Below are 27217 nucleotides of genomic sequence, written 5' to 3' on the forward strand. Positions count from 1 at the left end.
TCACACCAAGCAGCCACAGAGGGATTGGTAAGCAAATGTGTCCCTTGTTCTTGAAAAAACGCTTGGCAATTGTGTTACATTCCATTCATTTCTGATTTCTTAGGACCAGGAAACAGAATTCCTATAAACCACGATCCTGTCCCTAGAAATTGTATTTTACTATTATTTTAGATCCACAAAATAAAAGGCCAAGCTGGAATTTGTTTGAATTTTGTGACGTTTTGTGGCCAAACGCCTAAACTGCAGGACGAGACTCTTCAAATTCCACCCCTTCATTCATGCATGGTGTCCCACCTTCAGCGGGCCAACAACAGGCGTGGAAAGATGACCTGAAAAAGACGCCGCTTCAATGTGTCTATGCGCAGTGGGATTGATTACACCCAGAATCAGACAAGGGTTTCATTTTTTGTGAACATATATTTTTTTAGATTTATTCGATTTACACTCTAATCCATATTTATAACAAAATTACACTTACATTTGTGTGTTATGGAACATGAATTAATCTAAAAATAGAGATGTGCATTATGTTTTCTCAAACTACATCTAAAAAGTGGTTTCCTCTTAGATTATCAGTCTAGAATAATAAACTAATAAAATATCAGTAGATGGTGTGAAATATGATAACCGATAAGTCTTGGAAGAAGGAGGGTTTTTTCAATTTGGCTCATATGGTATTTGCCTGTGGAACATGAATTCAACATTCACATATAGCAACCAAACAACCTGACACAGGACAGGGTTTTTTGTGTTCTTAATAGATTAAAAGGCTAGTTGTTCAAACCCTTCTTTCCCACAAGAAACCCAAAAAATGAACCACAACTATATACACACAAACAAAATGAAAGTAATTAAGCCATAACCCTGGGGTCCAAACGGCCGCTCTCAGCCATTAAACCTCCCGAGCCCTCTTTCACACCTTTGTCCCGTCCAGGAAACCAGCCGGAGGAACCGCCTCCTGCTATAAGATGGTGCTCAATGCATGATGCTTCATCTAAATCCCTCAGGCTACTGCAACTTAGCTTTCGTAAAGACTGCGTGGTACGGGCATGATGTGCAGGGGCTGAGAGTTTTACCAGGTGTTAGGGTGAGGGCGTGCGGATAAACTTCCATTAAACATCCCAAATATCTGGAGTCTATGGATTCTTGTGTAGATACATGGTGCATTTTGCAACAGTGGCACTCTTCCACCTTTATGGATTATTTAAATATCATGAAAGCTCATTATGTGAGACTCATACTAACATAATCTGTTTTTATAAAAGTAATAAAAGTGAAACTCATTCAGTGTGGGTGACAGGAGAGATGATGAGCGGTGCTGAGTTTTTGCCCTCTTTATTAAGATACGGGCAGAAGTACGGGTAGAGTTTCTCAGAGAAGGTCTGACCAGTAAAAGAGTAAATATGACGGCTGTTCTCCACATCGTAAAAGGAGATCAGACCCTCCTCATAATCCACAAACACCCCCACCTTCTGGGGCTTCTTACTCAGAGAGAGGAGGACTGGAGGACCAGCATAAGCAGTATACTCATTTCCATTCCTCAGACCCACAGTCCAGTATCCAATCCGAGGTGTTTCTGTAAAATCTCCTTTCCTGTTAATCGACTCTCTGGCGACTCCTACACCCCACTCAGTTTTCCCCCTGACCTCCACCTCATAGTAAAATCTCCCTGAGGAGAAACCCTCCTTTCCCAGGACACAGATACATGGATCAAACCTCTCTGGATTATCAGGGAGATTCTGTTCTTTGTCTCCATGTGTCACTTGTTTCCCATCAGCAGACAGGATGAGGCTGGTTTGAGCTGAATCAGGATCCAGAGTCACGTCCACTGTAGAGAAAGAAGAGAATTAAGATTAAAGTGAAAATGTATATTTATTGGCTGTAACTTTTACAAACTTTCTGTATTAAATTACATCTTTAATAAGATTTAATTTTCATTTCAAATTGAATACCTGCATGCAGTTTCATCTCTTTCAGTTCTGTAGAAACAACATTATTTTATTCCACACAGAATGCAAAAAAAAACCTTCAGTTTTTAAGCATAATGTCAAACCATAGAAACAACATCAGTAATACTGTTCAATATCATAATTCATTTCTGCATCCCTGATTATTACTCACGTGCTTCAACAAGTTTCTCCATTTCCTTGTTGATTAGTTGATTCAGCTCTGACACGGCTCTCCTCAGAGTCTTCATCCTCTCCTCACACACCTTCACTGTCCACAGCTCAGGATCAGTTCTGACATCAGCCCAGTTCTTGGTGTGTGGAGGGCTGCACAGTGTTGGGTAGATCTACAGTAGAGCAGGAGAGAGGAGAAACCCCTCAGCATGGGGAGTGTTGTCCTGTGATGTAGCAGAGAGAGAGATGCTGACCTGTAGGAGGTAGAGGTGATCCTCAGTGTGAGAGATCTTCTCCAGCTCACTGTTCCTCCTCTGGAGCTCTGTGATCTCCTGCTGCAGATCTTTAATCAGCCCTTCAGCCTGCCTCTCTGCAGCTTTCTGCTCCTCCTCCATCCCCTCCAGCAGCTCAGCCTGGCTTCTCTCAATGGAGCGCAGCAGAGCAGCAAAGACCTCCACACTGGCTGAGATCTCATCATCTGTGCTTTTCTAGAAGGTACAACCCATAGCTACTATTTTGCTTGTTGAGGAGTTTCCTAGGTCGTTTGTTTGCCAATAGTCTGAGATGCTTTCATCAACTCTTTCAAGACGTAGGACCTGTGGAACTTGGCAAGATGGCAGCAGTGATCTGCAGTCCTGACTGATGCACACCCCAGCACCAGAGGGGACAGGCGTGGTGGCTTGTTTCTGCCCGTTCCTTTTTCTCCTAATGAACTCTTCCATTTCCCAACCCTCTGTGTCCATTGTTCCATTCTCCCCTCGGTTGTTATATAACCCAGGTAACATAAGAGCTATCTTTGAGGCCTATTTCATTGAAATTATTATCTTTTTAATTAGCCAGAAACCTGCTCACCTTCCTGATCGCTACAGCGTCTTTAATATCCTGAATTTTTGCTAGTCTGTCCTGGATCAGCTGCTGCACCTCTGTCTGTGTCTTCATCAGATGAGACTGTGAACAGAGAGGTGGTCACACATCACATAATCATCATGCACATGTTATTAGTTTACCATGCATTTTACCATTAAGAAGAACCAACCTCACACCTCACCTTCTTCTCTCCACACTCCTCCTCTACAGGAACAGTGTTGTGACCTTTGTGATCTGATTCAGTACAGAACTGACACACACACGTCTGGTCGTCTCTACAGAAGAACTGCAGGGGTCTCTCGTGTTTCTTACATATATAGTCCTCCAGGTTCTCCACAGGGTCCATCACTTTGTGTTTTTTCAGCTTTTGTGTCACCATGTGAGGTTCCAGGTGAGTTTTACAGAAGGAAAGTCCACAGTCCAGACATGATTTGATGGCCTGATCAGTGCAGGTGTCACATTTAATCCTGAAGGCACGTGCCAATTCAGATATAAAAGTGTTGACACAAAGCTCTGGTCTTTTAGTGAACATCTGTTTACACAGAGGACACTGGGTTTGACTACAGTTGTCCCAGTACTCCTTTATACAGCCCATGCAGAAGTTGTGTCCACATGGAGTAGAGACTGGATCAGTGAACACGTCAAGACAGATGGAGCACCGGAGCTGCTCTTCAGACAGGAAACTGCTGGAGGAAGCCATGTCTGCAGTCAAAGAAAGAAAAAAAATATAAGTTAGTCACTGTAAAAGTATTTTATTACTAATTAGTAACCAGAAGTAAAAACCTGTGCATAGTGAACCATGATCATAAAGCCATCTAAATGGCTCTTTGTATAAAGAGACAGTCTTTCGTGTCTAAGACTTTGGACCAGGCTAAAAATAAACACATCCTGTAACGTTTCTTGCCACGACATCCTTGTTGAGCAAGAAACGTTGACCACGCCCTCTTCCTGACACTTCTCTACAATAATATGTCTGTTTCCAGCAGGTAGGTAAGAGATTAAAATCAGGGGATAATAAAACCGCAGCAGGGAATAATAAAAAAACATCATTGGGAATTATCTACCTAAAAAGTTCAGGTTCAAATAGTAAAAATCCTCCAGTCACAGACTCACAATTTTAAAAAGACTGTGCATTCTGCTTCGGATATATTCACTTTTGGTTTACAGGTCTGTTTATATTATAACAGTTATAATTATTTATAATTCAGACAGATTTAATACTTTTATACAATTCTATATATAAAGTCTTTAGTGCTTTACCGTGCAAATGAGTCCTATTTGTTCTTCCAGAGCTGGTTTTACCTGTTTCTTTACACAAGATCCCGACTCACTTTCTTACTCCCGCACGAATAAACTCAATAAAACGAATTACAATAGAAATGATACTCTTTTAAAGAATATATAAAAAATATATACACTCTGCTGTGTAGTTATTGACATTCACTAGAGAAAATGAAACACAACACAAACTTTTCTTGCACGTGCCGCACCATCATACAATCTCAACATGAAACGTGATTTCTGTGCAGAAAGAAACTAAGTGTTGAGATGCATTTCAGAGATCATCTCACCTTGTAATATAGAAGTGTGTTTCCGTCCCAAACTGCGTCCAGTTCACTTTTGTTTTTAAGTAAAAGGTCTTCCCTCACTCATCTGCACCAGAGTTAAGCTAACACTTTGTCAGAGTTTCTTTGAATCCACAGCTAATTCAACACATTACACAGTTCCGTGTGTAAAACTGACACTCTTTAGTGTTAAATGACAGTGACTCCGCCCCTTCCCAGATAACAAGCCCATAAGGATGGTACACAGGTACCAGACAGGTGGTCCATATCAGCCCCATCTTAATATGAACCCAAGAACCCAGATGGGGAGCAAGAATCGCCCCTAATTTACCCGTCATGAAAAAGACTTGGACCAAAAAAGGACCTTTGAACTGAATCATTTAGTTTCTTTGTCTTGTTACCAGTGGATTTTACAGCCATCTAGCAATTGTTAACTAATGTTAAGTTCCTCTGTATATAACAATATAAACACTGTATATATAAATATTGATTAAACTACACCAGAAGTGAGTGACAAGCTGGGACCCCCTGTCACCTTGTGGAGGACTTCTTTGGTGGTCTGGGTGGGCGTGGTCAGGTGGGACAAATTAGTTAGTGAGTTATTTATGCCTTTATTGTCATTGCACTGAAGCAGGATGTTACGGCTACTTAACGGCATAACCAGGCAAATACAGACAGTATACAGTGCAGATATATGTATACATATACAGAAGATTCTTCAGAGGAAAAATTAGATACATATATAATGTGCACAGGATTATTGCACATTATTGCCTGAGATTGTGCTAAACAGCATAGTTATTGCACATTGTTTGAGTTCGTGTGCAATAATGGCTTGTGGGAAGAAACTGTCTCTGAGGTTTTTGGTCCAGTAGTGCCTCCCAGAGGGCTCTCAGGAAGTGGAATTTTAATATTGAGTCTTGCACATGATTTCTTTTAATATAAGATAATTTATTATTTCTTGAACAAAGTTAACATGGTCAAGAAGATCTTTGATCACCCTCCTTCACTGCTTGGTTGTCTAGACAAGACAAAAATTGAAAACAAGGTCTTTGACCAGCCTGTTAACCATTGCTTCCAAACAGAATGCAAAAAAAAAACCTTCAGTTTTTAATAACATATTTATTTTGTACATTTACACAGTGTGCAATATTAATTACAAACCTAAACTTACATTTGTGTTTATGGATTACGGATATGGATAAAAAAAGAGAATGTATCGTTATGGTCTGCAAAATATACATTTTGTTTCTTACATTAAGCAAAAAAACAATACCTGTATATGGCAACAAATAAGATATTTTGTAAGAAGTGCTTTAATTAGTTTTATGAAAAGGATGGTTATCTCATATTTCTGCTCATATGTTATTTGTCTTTTGAACCTTTGTTCATTTTGTGAAAAAATAGATTTTAGGGTGAAAGGACATGATCCCATGCAAGATCCCAAAAGTCCATGGATTCTGGTGTGGATACATAATACATTTTACCACAGAACTTGCTCTTCCATCACTGCTTCAGTCACGGTCGAGAAAGTAATTGTGGCACTGTTCCATTTTCAAACATTATTAAATGGAACTCCACACATTCCCTAAAAAAGTCTCATGACAGATCATTTTATGGAGCTCATATTAAAACCATCGGATTAGGCCATTATTGTGTAAATGGCAATAATCTGAATCATAAAAGGATTTTAGTTTTGAATAATATATTTATACATAGATTGAACTCTCATGTCCCTCTACTACTACTACCATAGTGGTTAAGGAAGTGGCCTTGAAATCAGAAAGTTACCGGTTCGAATCCCGAGCCACTGAGGTGCCACTGAGCAAAGCACCGTCCCCACACACTGCTCCCCGGGCGCATGTCATGGCTGCCCACTGCTCACTCAGAGTGATGGGTTAAATGCAGAAGACAAATTTCACTGTGTGCACCATGTGCTGGGCTGCTGTCTATCACATGTGACAATCACTTCACTTTCATCATTGATTTAAAGGTATTCAATACTTTCCATGATAATTTGTCAGAAAGCTTTTTAAAAATCTCTTAAAGCTGATACTAAAATCATTGGTTTACGCCATCCTTGTGTAGGTAAATATAATATGAGGCCTTACAAAATAAAACTTGTGTCAAATTTACATTAAAAATTGCATTAAAATTAAACTTAATTATAGAGTAAAAGGTGTGGAACTCAATTAGTGAGAGGGACAGGAGAGATGATGAGTGGTGCTGAGTTTGTATCTCCTTCATTAAGACCAGGGCTGAAGTATGGATAGAGTTTCTCAGAGAAGGACTGACCAGTAAAAGAATAAATATGAGAACTGTTCTCCACATCGTAAAAGGAGACCAGACCCTCCTCATAATCCACAAACACCCCCAACTTCTGGGGCTTCTTACTCAGAGAGAGGAGGACTGGAGGATCATCAAGAGCTTTATACTCCTTTCCATACCACAGGCACACAGTCCAGTATCCATTCTGAGGTGTCGGCATAATCTCCCCTTTCCTGTTAATCGACTCTCTGGCCACTCCAAAATCCCACCCAGTCTTCCCCCTGACCTCCACCTCATAGTAAAATCTCCCCGAGGAGAAAACCTCCTCTGCCAGGACTCCGACACATGGATCAAACCTCTCTTCTTTATCAGGGAGATTTTGTCGTTTGTCTCCAAGTCTCACTTGTTTCTTATCACCAGACAGGATGAGGTTGGGATGAGCTGAATCAGGATCCAGAGTCACATCCACTGTAGTGAAAGACTGACATTTGACAATTGACATTTACTGGATGTAGAGTATGAATATGGACAACTGCTGCTAGTTAGTTGTGAATGAAACACTTTGAAGAAAACGAAACAGATTTCCTGAAAAACCTCGTGAAGATGAAAATAAATACCTGCATGACGTCTGGCCTTGTTAAGTTCTGTGGAAACAAACATCATATTTAATATCAGTTTATGGCAGATTAAGAACACACAGCAAAATTGACAGTGTTAAATTAACACTGACCAGTGTTGAGCAGTGGTTTCCCAGACGGTTAGGAAAACCGTATTCGAAAGGATGCTGGTTCGAGTCCCGAGCAAACCTCAGCGGATGGGTTTATTGCAGAGACCACGTTTTACATTCACTTCACTTTCACTGTTTATATAATCTGCTCCAAAGTCAGTATGCGACTCTTTATTCAATCTTTAAAACTGACACCATCACTAAATCACAGTTAAATCACAAACACGTTCTCCACTCCCAGATATCAAACCCATATGAGTGATACACAGAGAGTCGACAGCTTGTGCTAGTGGACATGCCCCGTGGGTATTTGTAAGACAATTTTTAATGGAGGACAATAATGAGGGTCATTAAGCGTAATTTGTGGAGTCTATGTTGGACAACGGAGTGATTTCCGAATGTGCCAGTATCTGGACTGCCCGAATGTGGCAGAGGCAGCGGAACATAGAGAGGTTGAGGTTCTGCTGAGACTCACCCATAACCACGGACAGCAACGAGGGGACCTTGACCTTGGGGCAGTGGCCAAGCGGTTAAGGAAGCTGTCCCGTAATCAGAAGGTTGCTGGTTCAAATCCCGATCCACTGAGGTGCCACTGAGCAAAGCACCATCCCCACACACTGCTCCCCGGGCGCCTGTCATGGCTGCCCACTGCTCACCAAGGGTGATGGGTTAAATGCAGAGGACACATTTCGTTGTGTCACCGTGTGCTGTGCTGCAGTGTTTCACAATGACAATCACTTCACTTGAGCCAGGGGCTAACTATTGGTTAGCCTGGTGAATTGGTTAGCACGGGGGGTGGAGACTCCACCTGGGTTACAGATGTCTGCTGCTAATGATGGATGCACAACTGAGCTGAGGTACCAGATTCAAGTTGTGGTCCATTGATACCAACAGCAAGGAGCAGTGAGCACTCAGTGGACCAGATTCTCCCCCGCTAAGCAGCCAGTACGAGCTGCAGCCTGCATAGTTTCTCTCATGACTGCTGCATTCTATTCAGATATGAATGATAGAGAAAGTCATGATATATTCATAAATTGTGACCACATGTAATTTGAAATTATTTATTGCCTATGCAGAACTGTGAATCGCAACTTGTTGTCCTGCATAATTCTTCTTCAGGTCCCAGATCATTTATTTATTTTTCGGGTTGCGTTAGCAGCATTTGATGAGGAGATAATGTTTGATCCAGATGATGCAGTAAACAGAGGGATTTTACTGAAACTGCTGCTGTGGCTTTATTTGGTTACAGGGTTTTTTTCTCTTATACCCAGTCTGACCTTTCACCCCTTGATATGTTCTAATGTAACATAGTTTAGCCCTGTTCTAATGTTCATGTTATGTATTTTTATGCCCAGGTACATTATGTACTTATGATGTTTACTGAATTGCAGTAACAAGATAAATGTAATCATGTCTGAAATAAGATTAGTAAAAAGGAAGTTTTGTCTATGAAACAAACATTTCCTGAAAATCCCCCAGTCAGACCTGAACAGTTTAGAAGAGACAGAAAGCTGCACCATTATATCGTGTCTAATCACTAAAAATAAAACCTGAAATGAATCAAGTTTTCCCAAAAGCTTCCTGATGAGCCTTTACTGAACTGATATTTGACCCTCACTCACACATCATGTGTTATTTCACACGTCAGCTTGTCTCGATCTCCTCTTTTTTACAGTTGGAGGTTCATGGTGTCTTCACCCTTCCTCCTGTACCAGCAGCACAAGATCCTCTAGCTCCACCCAGACCTCAACTTTCCCATCTCAACTTCATTCTGAAGATTCTTCCAGAACTCAGACAAAGTAAATGTCGGAGTCCCAGATCATAAATCCAGTCTTATCATGACTCACGTATCTCAGTAAGCTTCTCCATCTGCTTCCTGAATGAGGTCTCCAGTTCACATACAGACCTCCTCACCGTCTCCACACTCAGAGGAGGATCAATGCTGACATCAGTCCAGTTCTTGGTGTGTGGAGGGCTGCACAGTGTTGGGTAAATCTACAGTAGAGCAGGAGAGAGGAGAAACCCCTCAGCATGGGGAGTGTTGTCCTGTGATGTAGCAGAGAGAGAGATACTGACCTGTTGGAGGTGGAGGTGATCCTCAGTGTGTGAGATCTTCTCCAGCTCACTGTTGCTCCTCTGAAGCTCAGTGATCTCCTGCTGCAAATCTTTAATCAGCCCTTCAGCCTGCCTCTCTGCAGCTCTCTGTTTCTCATTCATCACCTCCAGCAGCTCATCCTGGCTCCTCTCAATGAAGCGCAGCAGACCAGTGAAGATCTCCACACTGGCTGAGATCTCCTCTTCTGTGCTATTCTACATCGGAAATTAGAAATTTAGGATATTCCTAGTCTGAACATGAAAATTGTTACAGAAATACATTTTACTTTTTTTTAACTGGTATAGCAATGCTATTATATTGATAACAATTGTTATTCTCTGAAATTATATTTGTACAGGTAGATGTTCCTCACCTCCCTGAACTTCACAGATTCTTCAATCTCCTGAATCTTTCTTTGCCTGTCCTGGATCATCTGCTGCACCCCCGTGTGTGTCTTTATCAGCTGAGACTGTGGACACAGAGGAGTTAATAGGACTTAGAACTTTCATTTGATTTTTAGATTTAGACCAGTGTAGGTGTCACATTTGTGGTGCTGCCAACCTTCCTGAATCCATCTGACAATTCAAGCATTATTGTGTTGACAAGAAGTTCAGGTCTTTTATGGTAAATTTCTTTACACACAGGACACTGGGTCTGACTACAGTTGTCCCAGTACTCCTTAATACAGCCCATGCAGAAGTTGTGTCCACATGGAGTAGAGACTGGATCAGTGAACACGTCAAGACAGATGGAGTACCGGAGCTGCTCTTCAGACAGGAAACTGCTGGAGGAAGCCATGTCTGCTGTAAAGAATATAAAAAAATATTGATAAATAATGCATGATTAATAAGTAATACGTTTAATGAGTTTGGGTGAAAACAAACTGTGGAAAGTAGTAGTAGCTTTGTCTTGAATGAATTGACAATGAAAACATTGTCCCCAGCATGTCATAATTTGCCAGAAACAAAACAGATGAATAGATAAACTCTCATATACCCTAGTATGATACAGACACAGTTGAGATTTTTCTACCTAACATAAACAGAAACAAACCCATGACTTCATCCTGGAAGATCCTGTGGTGTGGAAATGGCTGCCAAGACCACCAGGCCAGCCCCCTGGTCTCCCAGAGAGCCTTCGGCCAAGAGACCGTCTTCCTGCCCAGCACCATTCCATGCCCAATGCCCCACTCATATCCATGCCATTCCTGCTACCATGACGTGGTCATTTTTTGGCCAACAAAAGACCATGGAGGACTATGGAGGACCATGGATCGCTTCATCGGTGGTAATTTGAAAGCATGTTGTAAGTCGCTCTGGATAAGGGCGTCTGGCAAATGCCATAAATGTAAATATACATCCTAGCCTCCTTGGCCAGTGGCATCAGTTGACAGCTGAAACAATTCCTTGGATTCGCAAACCTCTACAGGCACTTTATCTGGAATTACAGTCAACTGGCACAGTTGAACTGGACCTCTCAAGCCCAAACCACCTTTGATATGTTGTATACCCAGTTCACGTCCGCCCAATCCTGATCCATCCTGACTTTCAACTGCTGTTCACTGTGGTGATAAATGCCTCCATTCTCGGAGTGGGGGCAGCCCAGTCACAAAGAAGCCCCAAACACCAAAAGCCATGAGCATTCTTACATCACCACCTGCCACCCACAGAACCAGCAACCTCAAGGCTGGTCCCACATGTCACTTTATCACCAGTTTCCCCACCTCAAACTGCCACATTCCAGCTGCCTAGATGGCTGACACCATGATCACGACACCAGCACGTGACCAGAAAGTGAGCGGATGTTGGAAGAAACCAGAAACCCCAGTGCGATAGGAAGCAAGGAGGCAGGTAAGCTTCCTCTGGTTTAATCTGCAAATATCTGCTGACGTGAGCCGCAACATCCCTCAGATGTTAACATTCACGTTAGAAAAAGATTGGGGAAAGGACAGGACGATAGGGCAAAGCTGATAGGAGAGGAGACAAAACAGGACAGGTCTTACGTTGACAATCAATGACTGAGCAACTGGCTGTGGCCATCTTGCCAATTTATTGGAGTCACGTTACATCATCTCTGTGTTGCTCCCGGTCACATGGATGGAGTTACGTGGCATGATCTGAGATTGTAGTGAGACACTCTCTGACAGTATCTCTTCTCTGACCAACGCCTGGTTCTGTTGCCAATTCTGCACAAACTCCAACAGCTAGACAGAGTGCCTCAACCAGGAACTCCAAAAAAAAAAAAATACCTCAGGAGCTACTGTTCCACCCAATCTTCCACCTGGTCCACCCGTCTTCAGGCGGAACTGGCCCGAAACCAGCACACCTCCTCTGCCACCAGCCTCTCCCCATTCAAAGCCATGGCTGGCAATTGGGCCCACCTGGTTCCCAGCTGACGTTGTCGAGGGGCCAGTACCAGCTGTCAACCTTCACCTCTGCCAGGTCCAACGCATCAGGGACTTGGTCCACCACAATGAGTTGCCAGGCCAATTGCCCACCTATTCAATGCAGGGGATCACCGGCTCGATCATAGGTTTGAATACCTTGTTGACTGGGATGGGTACGAACCCAACCCTATGACAACCTCGACCCAGCTCTCAACAAGGAGTTCCACGACACCCATCCCTGGCTGCAGGGCCCTTTTGGTGGTGGTCCTAGAGGGGGTTCGAATGCTCCCGATCCACTGCCTGCCGGGGGCACGTGAATGCATGACTACCCAGTCGCAGACAGGTAAGAGCTCAGTGTCAACAAATAAACCCCCGGTTGCCTCCGGTTGGATATGTCTGCCCCCCAAAGGCACTTTTTCTTAAGAAGCAGCTTATACTTATCTCTCCTACCTGTGTAGAAGCTCTTAGCGACGGCCTCGCTCTTATAACCTCTGTTGACTACAGTAGAGACGCTGATCTTGTACTCTGTTCCTGGCTGCAGGCCAGATAAGGAACATCTGAGGTCCTTCGTATAAATAATCTTCTCCTCTTCGCCATCTCTACACAGGGACAGCAAGTAGGAGACCTGATCCAGTGCTTTGCTCCATGTCACTGAGGCAGTAGATAAATCTGTGGTCACAGTAAGATCCTGTGGCTGAGGGATCACTGTAATGGAACAGATGTTATACTTGAAATTAAACAAATACGCAGGAAAATTAGCATGTAAGGAAAAAGACTACTGACTGAAGGGCCCCCTTGAGCAAATGACCATTCCTACACACCATTCCCTGGGTGCAATTCATGGCTGCCCACTGCTCACTAAGAGTGATGGGTTCAACGGATTGGACACATTTTGTTGTGTGTCACAGAGTGCTGTGCTTGCATATCACATGACAAAATATGTGATACACATTGGGCTGTGTGTGTTCATAACTTAAATGACATCAAGCCAAAGGAAGTGTTTTATGTAGCAAAGAATGTGAAAGTGATTATTTGTCATATTTGATACACAACCCTCGTCACTCAGTTTATACAATGAAATGTGTCCTCTGCATTTAACCCATCCACAATTGTGAGCAATGTATGAAGATGGTACCTTGGTGGTTCAGGAGTTTAACCCACAATCTTTCAATTTAAGAGTCCACTTCCTCATCCACTAGGCCACCACTGTCACCAATATAAAAGGGCTCTTTAAACCTTGGCCCTCTCACACCCTGCACACCCCTAAATCAGGGGTGTCCAAACTTTCCTCAATGATGGCCACATATGCCAAATGCTTGGTATAACTCAACCCCTCTTTTTGAAGGGTCTCCATTCATCACATCATGGACTTGTAATGTGGATTTTTCACACAAAAAATCTTTCTTTGGTTAGATGTTCCCTTGTCAAAACTAAAAAGTACAATACTACTATTTTTAGGAGACAAACGCAATCACATGCATGCCATGAGGTTTTACTAAAACTGTACCAGTTTGTGCAGATGCCACCACACATGGACTCTGGTTGCCATTGTCACCTATGGTGGCAACAGAAAACTCATACTGCTCTCCTGGACTCAGGCCTTCAATGGTGATAGTTGTAACTGGAACTATGAGGCTTTGCTGGGTTCCTTCCTGTTTCCAGTTCACTCTGAATCTCTGAGGTCCAGTCGGTCCTTCAGGAGTTCCCCAGCACAGAGACACGGAGTCTGTTGTCACTGAGGTGAACTGGATCGGACCAGGAGGAGGGAGGTCTGGAAATTCAATGTTCACTGTTATACACACAAAAAAACAATCATCAGTTATCTAATCATAATGTAATTTAAAATTTGTCACCAGAAATTCCAAAAACCTAATTAGATAAACTGACACTGATTTATATAATTCCATGCACATATTTAACACTTTACAGAATTCAATCTCTTAACTGTCACTAATTAGTGTTAAATGACAGTGACTCCGCCCCTCCCCAGGTAAAAACCCCATATGGGCAGTACACACGTACCAGACAAGTTGTCCATATCAGCCACATCTTTATATGAACCCAAGAATTCATATGAGGAGAAAGATTTACCCGCCACCATGAAAAGCATTTTAACAACAATGTATCACAAAGGCTTGTGTTGTTTATATTGGTTTAAAAATGCGTAACGTACCTTTTTCAATAGGCCACTTCGATTCACCTAAATGCTCTCTCTGTATAAAGAAATGTTGTTAATAAGAATACCAATTTCTTAAAAAGCTCACCCAGCAACACTTAAGTAACTTAATGTTTCGTAGTTTTGATGGGAGGAAATTCAGTCTTATGAGGGATAGAAAAATCTGAAATTATGAATCTGTACCTGATCTTCAGGTTGATTAAATAGGATTTTATGGCCGCTGTGCTCCATCACTGCACACAGGGCACAGATGTAAGTGTGGTCGGTGGTGCAGTACAGCTCCAGCTCTCTGTGGTGCTGCTGGCAGAACTTCTGCTCCACCACGTCTCCAGCCACCTCCACCAATCTGTGTTTCTGCAGTGCAGGAGCTGTGTAGTGCTGTCGGACGTGGAGATCGCAGTAGGAGGCACAGCAGGTCAGACAGGACTTCACAGCTTTCACTGGGCAGATACAGCAGGGAACAAGTCCAGGTACAGAAGCATCATGACTGTAGGGACAAAATATAAATCCTGAAATCCTGTGAAAAAAAGCCCTATAAATGAATCTAAGTATTATTATTATTATTATTATTATTGATATTATTACTATTATTATTATTAACATTATCATAATTATTTTTATTCACTCATCCCAACATCAGTATTACTGTTGTGTAGCATAAATTATATAAAACAATTTACTCACACAGTAACCCAAGTAATATATTTATTTATATATTTATATGTATTTATAATAGTAATAAAGAAACCTGCACTGCTTACTGGTAATATTAATAAATATCTAATTATTCAGTAAAATACCAAGACTGATTTTCCCAGTGACTTTCCCAGGGATCCTCTAACACACTCCACACAGATGTGCCGATGGGTGAATCTGGGCTCTCCAGCAGAACCCTAAAAAGAAGACATTCATTCATCTGAATCCCAGTCTGTATGATGAGCTGATTCCAATATCTGCTGGCTGATTAATTACTTAGCACTATTTGCAGTGGGTCCACTGAAGTTGACTGGTTGATTTATTGAAGTGTTACTTTTCATGGACAGAACACTGGGAACAGGGGATTCTGGTCTCGCACACTGGATGCTTTGAGGAAAACACATGAAGACAAAATAGAATAATAAAAAGTGAGTAATTAGTAAAACATTGAAAGATGAAAATTATTCAAGGACAAAGAACAAAAAGCTATGTACTAAAGCATACAGTTATACACACGTGGACAAAATTGTTGGTACCCTTCAGTCAATGAAAGAAAAACTCAAAATGGTCACAAAAATAACTTGAATCTGACAAAAGTAATAATAAATAAAAAATTTATGAAATTTAACTAATAAAAGTCAGACATTGCTTTTCAACCATTCTTCAACAGAATTATTAAAAAAAAAAAAACTCACGAAACATGCCTGGACAAAAATGATGGTACCCCTAGAAAAGACTGAAAATAATGTGACCAAAGGGACATGTTAATCCAAGGTGTGTCCATCACAGGTGTCTACAATCTTGTAATCTGTCAGTGGACCTATATATAGGGCTCCAGGTAGTCACTGTGTTGTTTGATGACATGGTGTGTACCACACTCAACATGGACCAGAGGAAGCGAAGGAAAGAGTTGTCTCAGGAGATTAGAAAGAAAATTATAGACAAGCATGTCAAAGGTAAAGGCTATAAGACCATCTCGAAGCAGCTGGATGTTCCTGTGACTACAGTTGCACATATTATTCAGAAATTTAAGATCCATGGGACTGTAGCCAACCTCCCTTGACGTGGCCGCAGGAGGAAAATTGATGACAAATCAAAGAGACGGCTAATACGAATGGTAACAAAAGAGCCCAGAAAAACTTCTAAAGAGATCCAAGGTGAACTTCAAGCTCAAGGAACATCAGTGTCAGATCGCACCATCCGTCGTTGTTTGAGCCTAAGTGGAATTCATGGGAGACGACCAAGGAGGACACCATTGTTGAAAACAAATCATAAAAAAGCCAGACTGGAATTTGCCAAACTACATGTGGACAAGCCACAAAAATATCCTATGGACAGATGAGACAAAAATTGAACTTTTTGCCAAGGCACACCAGCTCTATGTTCACAGATGGAAAAATGAAGCATATCAAGAAAAGAACACCATCCCTTCTGTGAAACATGGAGGAGATTCTGTTATGTTCTGGGGCTGCTTTGCTGCATCTGGCACAGGGTGTCTTGAATCTGTGCAGGGTACAATGAAATCTCAAGACTATCAAGGGATTCTAGAGAGAAATGTGCTGGCCAGTGTCAGAAAGCTTGGTCTCAGTCGCAGGTTATGGGTCTTGCAACAGGACAATGACCCAAACACACAGCTTAAAACACCCAAGAATGGCTAAGAGGAAAACATTGGACTATTCTAAAGTGGTCTTCTATGAGCCCTGACCTCAATCCTATTGAGCATCTTTGGAAAAAGTTGAAACATGACGTCTGTAAAAGGCACCCTTCAAACCTGAGACAACTGGAGCAGTTTGCTCATGAGGAGTGGGCCAAAATACCTGCTGAGAAGTGCAGAAGTCTCATTGACCGTTACAGGAATCGTTTGATTGCAGTGATTGCCTCAAAAGGTTGTGCAACAAAATATTAAGTTAGGGGTACCATCATTTTTGTCCAGGCCTGTTTCATGAGTTTATTTTTTTAAATAATTCTGTTGAAGCATGGTTGAAAATCAATGTCTGACTTTCATTGGTTAAATTTCATAGAATTTTTATTTATTATTACTTTTGTCAGATTAAAGTTATTTCTGTGACCATTGTGAGTTTTTCTTTCATTGACTGAAGGGTACCAACAATTTTGTCCACGTGTGTATAATATTTATGAAACCAAAGACACAACTTACAGAAATAAAATTCAATGTAAATGTTATAGTGCAAACATAATAGGTCGATCGTAGTAGACAAATACGAACACTGTACGATAAGACAAATGTGTAATGAAAATTAATCTGTGAAATTGCACCATGCCCAGCAGTCAATTAAATGGTGGAGTTCATAGGCCATGATGGACAGCAGTTTGATGAGGATCTCTGCTACTGATGAGTAAAGAGTCCATCTCCACAGCAACCACAGACTTTCATGATGCAATGCCAAGTGTCAAGTGCATATTTTGGTGGACAAAATTACAAAATCAATATGCTTGATTTACACGGCTTGCAGATATCAAAAGCAGTGATTGGTTGTATTGTGGGATAAACAAATGAACAAACACACAAACAACAACAACAACAGGATGAAAAAAAATGTGACAGGGGTCAATCTTTCTGGGGACAAAATGCAGCGATGTGTAAATTGATATCACTCGGTTCATCATAATTACCAGCTGCAGATTTTCCAATGCCGCTATTTATCATCAATGTTATTTCGCATGTCTGCGTTGTGTTGCTGTTGATTTACATTGTGATATAAAACCTTTACATTTGGTTAATGTGCAGAAGAATCTCTCCATGTAATATACAGAGATTTGCTGATCTAACCTTCTGTCTCCAGGATGCTCTGGTCCATTTGTTTGATCAGGGCCAGTACTTATGGACTTCTGATCCCCGGTGGATCTGGTTTCAGAAGCAGAAGCTCTTTTTTTACAGTCCTCAAGTTGGTTCATTGTTCAGGCCTCGGTATGTCTTTGCTGTGAAATAGGAATGTTAGTAAAAGTGTGAACTTCATGTTCATGTGAGACTTTAGTGATAATCAGTGTCATCTCAACGGTGCAGCTAATGGCAAAATGAGACAAGCGTGTTTTCTAGATTGTGAAAGTGAAGTAATTGTCATACACTGACGCACAGCACACGGTGACACAATGGAATGTGTCCTCTGCTTTTAACCATCACCCTTGGTGAGCAGTGGGCAGCCATGACAGGCGCCCGGGGAGCAGCGGCATCTTGGCGGATCGGGATTCAAACTGGCAACCTTCTGATTACAGGGCTGCTTCCTTAACTGCTAGGCCACCACTGCCCCCATTGTGTTGTGTTCCAAACAGAAATCACACATTTTTTTAGAAAAACATTATCAGCTGAATTTCCTAAAATAGAAATGTTTTTTTGTGTGTATAATTGCAGTTGTGAAAATGTTCAATACACTAAATATAAGCTAAAACTCACTCTTGCTTATTATATACAGTATACAAAATAAAAACTTGTTATGGTGTCAGACATCACCACACTCTTGTATTACTGTTTTTGTTTTGATATATATTAACATAGGAATCACCATTACAAGAGAACAATACACGGAACTAATGTCATATGAATTGTAAATGCAAACAGAAAACAGTAAAGTATGGGTACGTGGGCCGCTAGTTGTATGCTGCGGGTCTGAATGAAAAAAAAAAACTACGCTACCCAGGAGGCCCTGCGTGACTAGCTCGAACTCTCGACCAGTCACGTGAACTGACGTAACGTCGGTCCGCCCAATCAGAACTTCTCTTCACTGGAGTGGGTTAGAATAACCGTTATCCGAAGGAACGCGATCTAATGTGAACATGTGAGCCTGCAAGATTATTTAACATGTTATCCTGGCATTAAAACGGAGCTAAAAGACCGTGAATTCGGACACAACACTGCAGCTGTTATCAATGAAGTAAGACATCATTAAGCGAAATCAGTATTTTCCCTAATAGTTCGTTTTTCCCCACGTCAGAAAAATCTAAGTTATTTTTGTATTTAACACCACGAGTTGTTTGAGGCCTGCCGAACTGAACCGTTTACACCACTACACGGACATTTACCATCGAGTGTAAACTAAACATACTTTTTACACCTTTACTGTAAAATGAAAGAATAAAAAATGTATTGTAGCGTGTATTAATACGACACCTACCTGTCAGGATTTGTAATATAGAATGTAGTGTGTAGAACTGGGGCTTGGTTTTGAGAAGCACTTTCGTTTTCGACGCTCGTGCATGAATGAAGGGGCGGAGTTTGATGAGTCTCGTGCTGCAGTTGCGGCGTTTGGCCACAAGACGTCACTAAATTCACACAAATTCCAGCTTGGCCTTTTATTCAGCTCATCTGAAATAGTAGTAAAACAGAACTTCTAGGGACAGGATCGTGGAATTTTAAACAAAAAATAAATAAAGATGATGAGATCTGACAATTGTTTCATTTATTTGAATTGGTGGATGAAAGACTAGTTACAAGTACAAATTACACATCATTAATGTCTTACAGATGCCGTTATTGTTATTCCTTAACAAAAAGTAAAGCACGAAAAGTAAAAATGTACGGTGTATTCAGTTTATAGGAATTTAGTCTCCCGGTCCTAAGCAATCAGAAATGAATGGAATGTAACACAATTGCCCACTGAGACTTTACTTTACTTTACTTTATTTTGCAGACGCTTTAATCCAAAGCAATTTACAGGAGGAAGAGACACATTTTCTTATTAATCTCTCCGTGGCTGCTTGATGTGAAATCTAATTCAATATCTTACTCAGGATAACAACATAAAGCTCACTATGAGAGAATTGGGGTTATAGACTGAAGTCATTTACATTTATCAATTATCCCATTTATCCAGAGCGACTTACAGTCACATCCTTGATAGTTTTTTTCTAACTCTGTGATTTTAAAGAAAAGTAAAGTGTTAGAATTGTCTGTTGTTAGTTATGCATTAGGCAGAATTCTTCATCTGATAGACTAGTTGCAGAATAGTAGTGAACTGTCACTTGCGCCAGACCGGAATGGATGTCTGGCAAGGCTTGACCCCACCGGGACAGGGTGTGAAGTGCCGGCTGGTCTTCAAACACTCCTTGGTGAGCTTCAGGCAGATGAAGCAGAATTCCTTCTGGCAGCGCGGGCAGATGATGTTCTTGCAGCCCGTTCCGTTGTGCTCCACCAAGCGTCCGCAGGTGGGGCAGGCGCGCATGGAGGGGCACACAGCGTTCTGGACCTGAGGGAGAAGCAAATTCGCACAATTCTGCAATTTCTGGACGTCCGGGTTCACGCAGCCCTCATTGTCGCAGCGGTCCTGGCGTGGGCCGGGCCCTTTCCATTTCTGAAGGCACTGCCAGCAGAAGTAGAAGGTCTGGTTCTTCAAGGCGGTGCAGACGGTGCAGTGCACACACAGATTGGTCAGGTCCTGTCTTTCAACGTACGTCTGACAACCAGGGCACTACAAAAAACAAAGATCCACTCAACATCGCTCCCTTCTCAAATATATGATGAATTCATTAACAAATAATAATACTTTTCATGGCTTTAATACAGACACTAGTTTCAACGCTCAATGTACTTTTCTTAATTTTTTTTAGAGTTACCAATCCACCTTGTGTGCATGCCTTTGGACGGTGGGAAAACCCGGAGGAAAGCCGTGCCAACAGGGGAAGTACATGCAGACTCCACCCACTCGAGGTCCGAGCTGGGATTTGACCTCACAACCTTGATAATTGTTTTTTAATTCTGTACATTAAAATACTCACTGATTTGTATTCACAATATTCGAAGGCAGCATTTCTCGCCAGGGTCTCCTCAAAGAAGTTCTGCTCCTCGTCGGTGAAGAGAGCCACCCTCCGAACTTCTTCGTAAGTCCAGGGCGCTCCGCACTGCCGACTGGTGTCATTAACCAACGCTGGGCAGGTGAACTTGTACTGACCCTGGGGGGGTTTGTGACAGTTGTGTATTTTGACCTCTGTTCCATCGTTATTACATCTGACCTTTTTTATATATTGTACATGAATGAAAACACACAAATGGATCTCCAGTACCTGGTCCAGCAGACTCCGACACCAGGAAGTCAGTGACTGCGAGGAGACAGCATGACCACACGACATCTCCATCCTCTTCACATCTGGATCATCGTCCAGGGCTGTCAATCAAACCTTTTATTAGCCTGTTATTCTGTAACATGTAAACAGATTTGAGCACATGTATAGGAAGGGACTCGGGAGCTTGTCGTCTAATCAGGAAATACTGGTTCACAGTTCAGAACATATCTTTTAAAAATCGTTAAAATTGAATCAATTATACACACACACACACACATATATTTATACATATATCGATAATATTCAATCGAACAATACATGTTCTGAACTCTGAAGCAGTATTTCCAAATATGAATGTTTGTGTGTGTGTGTGTGTGTGTGTGTGTGTTTCTGTGTATGGTGGGGTTTGGCACTGCATTGTAAACTCAGGCTTCTATTCTGCCCCCTACTGGTGAAATCTAATAATATTTCATCAAGTTGCCACAAAACACACACACACACACAATCAAACAGTTTGCGTTAGAAAATTCGAAACAAAAGTAAAAGAATTGCTGCTGTCGGGCTGCTAAACCTGTTCCACTACTTCATGCAAACCAAACGCCCTTCATATCAAATAACGCACCCTTTCATTTTCCCTTTCTTCAGTTTTCACATTTTTTTTTTAACAATTTTCCTTTCTTTTCCGTTATCATTTGGAGTGAAATCACATGTAACAAACTATTAGTAACCTTTGTGTAAGTACTTTCCTTATTCTCAGAAGTTACATTAGGTTAGAACCTATTAACTATTAACCTATAAAAGCACAGGACAATAAATAAAGTAGAAAAAGACAAATAGGACATAAAATCTCATATCGGACGTGATAAATATAAACTATAAACTTACTAATCTCATCCCGCCTGTTGACATACTTGACCGGGTTTTCGTCGTCGCCCATGTGACTTGAAAGCACGTTGTAAGTCGCTCTGGATAAGGGCGTCTGCCAAATGCCGTAAATGTAAATGTAAAATGATGTCGCCAGAATAAAGTGCGGGGCGCGGCGACAGCTCCTTTAATACCAGCCGTGTTGGAGCTTTCACTTTCTCTTCCATATAAACCCCAAAATTCGCAGAATTTCAAATAAATATTTCAAACGAGCGACAAACGACGCGATTCTCAGCAAAGGCTGGGAATTGTGGAATAGTACAAATATCAGAATCAATCAGAACTTTATTGATCCCGAAGGAAATTGCTTATGCTACAACCGTACAGCAAGTGCACAGAGAGGCAGACATACATTTATGAGTATAAATAAAAAAGAAAGTATGAAGTAATGGCTCAAGCAGCATTGCACATTATTTAAGAGTCAAGTGGAGGTTAGTGGAAATTTAACATGGGCTTTTAACCAAATATATTTCACATTTGCTTAATTTTTATTAGTATTAATGTGTACGCGTGTAAATCCGTGTATTTCGTTTCTTTCAGTGGGCTCAGTGTGAACAGTAGGAAATCCCGGAACGGATCAGCCAACTCTGTGGATCTGGATCCTCCGCCCCGAGGGACCGCGGTTTAAAGACGAACCGAAACCTTCTCGCCAGAGAAGAGAGCTCGTCTCGTCTCCGCCGCCATGGGCAAAATCTACCAGGTTCTGGTGGTCGGCATTCAGGGCGAGAAGAAGACGGTGGACGCCGCGAACTCCGAGGACGAATTCAACAACCTGACGGTGGGGGAGTTCAAGAAGAAGCTCGCCGAGAAGCTGCCGGGAGCTGCAGGTGAGGTTTTTTTAATAAAACCAGCCCAGGAGACACTTTCAGCGTGAAAAAGTCTGTCGATATAAGTTGACACAGGGAGATGGAAGCATCACTGCGCACCCACATGGGTACAGATGCTTGTCGCTGGTTCAGTACCCTCCTGAAGAACAATAATGGACTCGTCCTCGCCATTTAAGGCACAACTGTGTACCTGTCATGACTGGAGTTTAAAATCATATTTTACATTTACTGCATTTACCAGACGCCCTTATCCAGAGCGACTTACAATCAGTAGTTACAGGGACAGTCCCCCCCTGGAGACACTCAGGGTTAAGTGTCTTGCTCAGGGACACAATGGTAGTAAGTGGGGTTTGAACCTGGGTCTTCTGGTCCACAGGCAAGTGTGTTACCCACTAAACTACTACCACCCTAGTGGTCTGTAGTGGTCTGCAAAGGGCAGCTGGTTGTGTTGACCAGGGAGCTGCGGGTTAAGGGCCGTGCCTAAGGAGCCATGGACTTCGGGAGGCTGGGGTCTAACCGGCAACCTTCAACTCACAGGGTCTTAGTCCACTGAGCTATACTGTCTGTCTGTGATTTATTTTTCTGTTATTGATGTATTTTCATGTACATTCCCTTTGTCCTGTGTTGTGTTGTGCTGCTGTGAAAAAAAAAATTTTTTTTGCTGGTACATTGGGGTTAATTGGGATCATTTTCATATGGTGCAGTTTCATGGGTACAAATATGTACCAAAATCATGTTTCTTTTAAAGGTACAACAAATGTACTTTTTGAGGTACAATCAACTGAAAGGAGCAGTTTTGTACCTGGAGGTTTAATATTGTACCCTGTGTGTACCTTTATTTCTCTGTGTGTGTTATAAAGCAACATTTCACATATTCTACTGTTACCAAAAAACAAATTGATCATTATGCACGACCAGGATTGGAACAACACAGGAAATTGGGGTGAAAAAAACCTAGACAACAACATTTTACAACCACAAATGCAAAGTGAAGGTTGAATGTGAGAAGCTGGATGCAATAAAAATGACCTTCATCTGCCTCCAACCAGGGAATAACCCGTCGGAGCTGAGGATCATCTACACCGACAAACAGCTGGAGGACAACAAAAAGTTTTCCGAGTACCAGATAAAGGACAGGGCGACGTTCTTCCTCGTGCTGAGGCTGCCTGGAGGATCCCGGGACCCCACAATGATCCCGCCGTCATGCAAAGGGACTCTTTAAAGTTCTTGCTTTATTGCCTGTTTCTTGCATTGGCCGGCAATCAATACAAACCGATGCTGAAAAAAAATACTTCCGCACTTTTATTTATCGCTAGATTTGTGCTGCGGGGTCACAGGGGACCGTAACTTTAACAGCAGCAGCAGTTCTTATCGCTAGTGAGCCTTTTAATTCTGTTTTCTTGATGATCTCTCTGTGAAAATTGTTGACAGGGATTAATGACACATGCAACACAGAGACACGCCCGCCTCGCACGTTGACCCGTAAAGTCTTATTGAACTTTCAATAATCAATGTTTTTCTTTTGCCTTTATTAAGTTGAATAAATTACTTCCATACTGTCACTGTCCACCAACAAATCTTATGTGCTTCGTCTCTGCTCAGTACACCACTCACCCACCAAATCAGTAATGAAGGTACCTGCTTCTGAGGATTCAGCCCAGGATAATAATAAACCAGTCATAAAAATTGAACATGTGCAAAGCTGCTGCAAGATAGAACAGAAAGCTTCCTGACTACCGTGCAGGAGAGACGGTGGTTGTGAAAGATGGTGGTTGTGTCTGAATGATTTAAAAGGAAAAATCAGTCAAGTTGTCAAAGCCACCACGAGGTTCCAAAACGGCCTCATTACTCTTTAAATGAATCTGCACAATGCAATTTGCTAATATAGCTATAATATTTGCTCTGATTCCTGCTTTGCACACTCTTGGCATTCTCTCGTCACCTGAAATGCTTCTCCAACAGTCTTGAAGGAGTTCCCAGAGGTGTTTAGCACTTGTTGGTCCAGCTCACCCCAAACCATCTGGATTGGGTTCAGGTCCGGTGACTGTGGAGGCCAGGTCTCCACTTTTTGTTAAGTACAGAACTCCACATTGTCACGTCCATGCGGGCATGACGCGGCGGGTGAATGGAGAGGAGGACGAGGAGTGACGAGGAATGAAGGACGCTTTCACCTGACATCACGGAACAGGGGTTTTAATGGTGAATCACAGGACAGGGGAGACATCAGAGACGTAGACACTGGTGAACATGGAACATAACTTCAAAGACCTGACAGCGGACAGAAACGAACAGGGCAGCTTTATACAATTAACACAGGTGAAAACGATTAGGGAACATTACACAGGACAACAATGAAACTCCGGTCCGGATCCTGACCCGGACCAGAGTAACCCCCATTTCAGACCGGATCCTGACACACATGTGTTCATTCATAGTTCTGATGCCTTCAGTGAGCATCTACCAACGTAAATGGTCATGAAAATAAAGAAAACACATTGAATGAGAGGGGGGGATGCTGCTCTTTGGCAAATTATGTTCTCAGAGACGATAGCCTTCTTTGTAATACTTTTGATCCTGCTTTTTGAACACAACCTTTGCCTGCCCTCGACCTTAAGTTTGCCTGCCCCCTTTTGCAACGATGATATCTGTGTGCTGCCCCACCTTCCGGGGGCAGTGGTGTCCTAGCGGTTAAGGAAGCGGCCCCGTAATCAGAAGGGTTCGAATCCCGATCCGCCAAGGTGCCACTGAGGTGCCACTGAGCAAAGCACCGTCCCCACACACTGCTCCCCGGGCACCTGTCATGGCTGCCCACTGCTCACTCAGGGTGATGGGATAAATGCAGAGGACAAATTTCACTGTGTGCACCGTTTGCTGTGCTGCTGTGCATCACATGTGACAATCACTTCACTCACTTTACTTGCTGCCACCCACAGCCAAGCAACAGCGTCCGCCTGTGCCACCCAATATACCCCCCCCCCCATCCGGCCCTGTTCTTCCTGTTCTCCTCCGGCCCGGTCCACTCCTTCCCCGCTGCTCCACACGGAGCCAGAGTTCCCCTCCCTCAGGCCAAGCGCCTCCCCAGCTCTTCCAGGGCCCACTCCCCAGGTGACGACTTGCCCCACCACACCAATGAGTCCCCAAACCCGCACGATGACAATATGTATAAAAGACTAGTGTGCAAACAGCATGTAGCAGAACAAAGATTCGTTGTTGGTATTGGCTTCGGGTGGGTGGTCTAATAAGCAAATCAACACTAGAGGGCACATGGTTGGCCTAGCGGTTAAGGAAGCGGCCCGTAATCAGAAGGTTGCCAGTTCAAATCCCGATACCGGCCACCGAGCAAAGAAGAGGAATAGGCATTTGTTGTGTCACCGTGTAGTGCTACAGTGTTCCACAATCGCTTCGCGTTCAGATTATAAATGTGAAATGTGCTTCTGTGGTTTCTGTGGCTGAGATGTTGCTGTTCCCGTGCATTGTGTAGGTGATCTGCTGTAGCAACCTGCAGACCTGTCGGTCCTCGGTGGCAAAAGTTTGCCCCGCACGGTTTTAAAATTTGTCACGGCCAGTGACGAGGACACTGCTGCCTTGCTGTTTAATGTCTTTTTTGACATTTTGTTCTGTTTTGCATCATAGATTGCACTACAGTCCAGTTAATGAATTGATCTGTGTCATTTTCATAGTTCCGTTCTCCTGCTTTTCTCTTTTCTTTTACTTATTGTTTGGATTATTATTGTGATTCTGTGGTACGTTTTACTGTCACGCTGGTTTGACATGGCAAGGCAGGTGATCTGGAATGATGGCTGGACGCATACGCACGACGTCATGAAATAGGGGTTTAATACATGATGAACAGGACAGGGAAGACACTTAACAATGACTCCACGGTGAACAGACACGAACGGGGCAGCTTTATAAACCCTTACACTGGTGAACATGATCAGGAAAAATTACACAGGACGAACATGAAACTCCGGTCCGGATCCCGGACCAGAGTAACCCCTTCTGGACCGGATCATGACAGTTACAGGAGCAGGGCATTTGTGGTAACCTACTTCTTCTTTACACCTTTGTGGCCCACTCCACAATATTAGGGTCAAGCTCCAAGCTTGTAATAGGAAGGTTGTGGGGAAGGTCCCCGGGCCCTGTGTGACAACTAATCACTTTCACTTCACACATATTTTAAGTAAATTGTAATAATGCTCCCTATTTTTGGGGGTGACCCAGGGTGACGTTTCTTTTTAGCATTATTTAGCCACTTTTAATACTAGTGTATGGGTGTGCCATCGGTACATGTCCTTTCATGTCACATACGGGTGTTGGGGTGGTAGAACACATCTGCAGGCTGGTAGAACACATGCGACTGGGCGGGGCAGGCCCAGGTATAGAGCTGCGGTTAGGCAACCGATCTGATGAACAGGGAAGTTCCGTGTTTATTCCTAGAAATGGCGTAGCAGTATTATATCAGCAGTCTTTCTTGTTCTGTCACTCTAAAAACAATCTGAATGGTTGTGTTTATGTTCTAAAGCCCTGGTGTAACCAAACAATCTTTTT

The 27217-nt window shown here is 42.5% G+C and overlaps 3 protein-coding genes across 9 annotated transcripts; 1 reads left to right on the forward strand and 2 right to left on the reverse strand.

Annotated features, from left to right (window-relative positions):
- Nucleotides 1-397: 397 nt before the first annotated feature.
- On the reverse strand, nt 398-19191 carry LOC114798872 (E3 ubiquitin-protein ligase TRIM39-like). Of its 7 annotated transcripts, none has more exons than XM_028994935.1 (15): nt 19031-19191; nt 17692-17840; nt 15177-15287; nt 15005-15097; nt 14388-14691; nt 14202-14241; nt 14051-14077; nt 13536-13799; nt 12479-12733; nt 3157-3689; nt 2973-3068; nt 2375-2608; nt 2122-2293; nt 1953-1979; nt 398-1828 (listed from the first exon to the last, which is right to left on the reverse strand). In XM_028994935.1, the coding sequence occupies exons 2-15, from the start codon at nt 17814-17816 to the stop codon at nt 1281-1283; spliced, it is 2829 nt and encodes a 942-aa protein (XP_028850768.1). In that variant the 5' UTR covers nt 17817-17840; nt 19031-19191; the 3' UTR covers nt 398-1280. The 7 variants fall into 7 exon arrangements, with proteins under 7 accessions (XP_028850768.1, XP_028850786.1, XP_028850761.1 ...); XM_028994953.1 differs by having other exon boundaries at nt 3169-3692; XM_028994928.1 differs by having other exon boundaries at nt 3157-3692.
- A 102-nt stretch (nt 19192-19293) lies between these two features.
- Nucleotides 19294-21923, reverse strand: LOC114799293 (probable E3 ubiquitin-protein ligase ARI7). The gene is made up of 4 exons (XM_028995806.1): nt 21801-21923; nt 20916-21016; nt 20631-20804; nt 19294-20323 (listed from the first exon to the last, which is right to left on the reverse strand). The coding sequence occupies exons 1-4, from the start codon at nt 21850-21852 to the stop codon at nt 19874-19876; spliced, it is 777 nt and encodes a 258-aa protein (XP_028851639.1). The 5' UTR covers nt 21853-21923; the 3' UTR covers nt 19294-19873.
- LOC114799318 (ubiquitin-like) lies at nt 21236-24225 on the forward strand. The gene is made up of 2 exons (XM_028995855.1): nt 21236-22666; nt 23716-24225. Exons 1-2 carry the CDS (start codon nt 22522-22524, stop codon nt 23886-23888), a joined length of 318 nt encoding a protein of 105 aa, XP_028851688.1. The 5' UTR covers nt 21236-22521; the 3' UTR covers nt 23889-24225.
- The last annotated feature ends 2992 nt before the right edge of the window (nt 24226-27217 follow it).

This window comes from Denticeps clupeoides, chromosome 1 (assembly GCF_900700375.1).
Source record: "Denticeps clupeoides chromosome 1, fDenClu1.1, whole genome shotgun sequence".
NCBI classification, from domain to species: domain Eukaryota; kingdom Metazoa; phylum Chordata; class Actinopteri; order Clupeiformes; family Denticipitidae; genus Denticeps; species Denticeps clupeoides.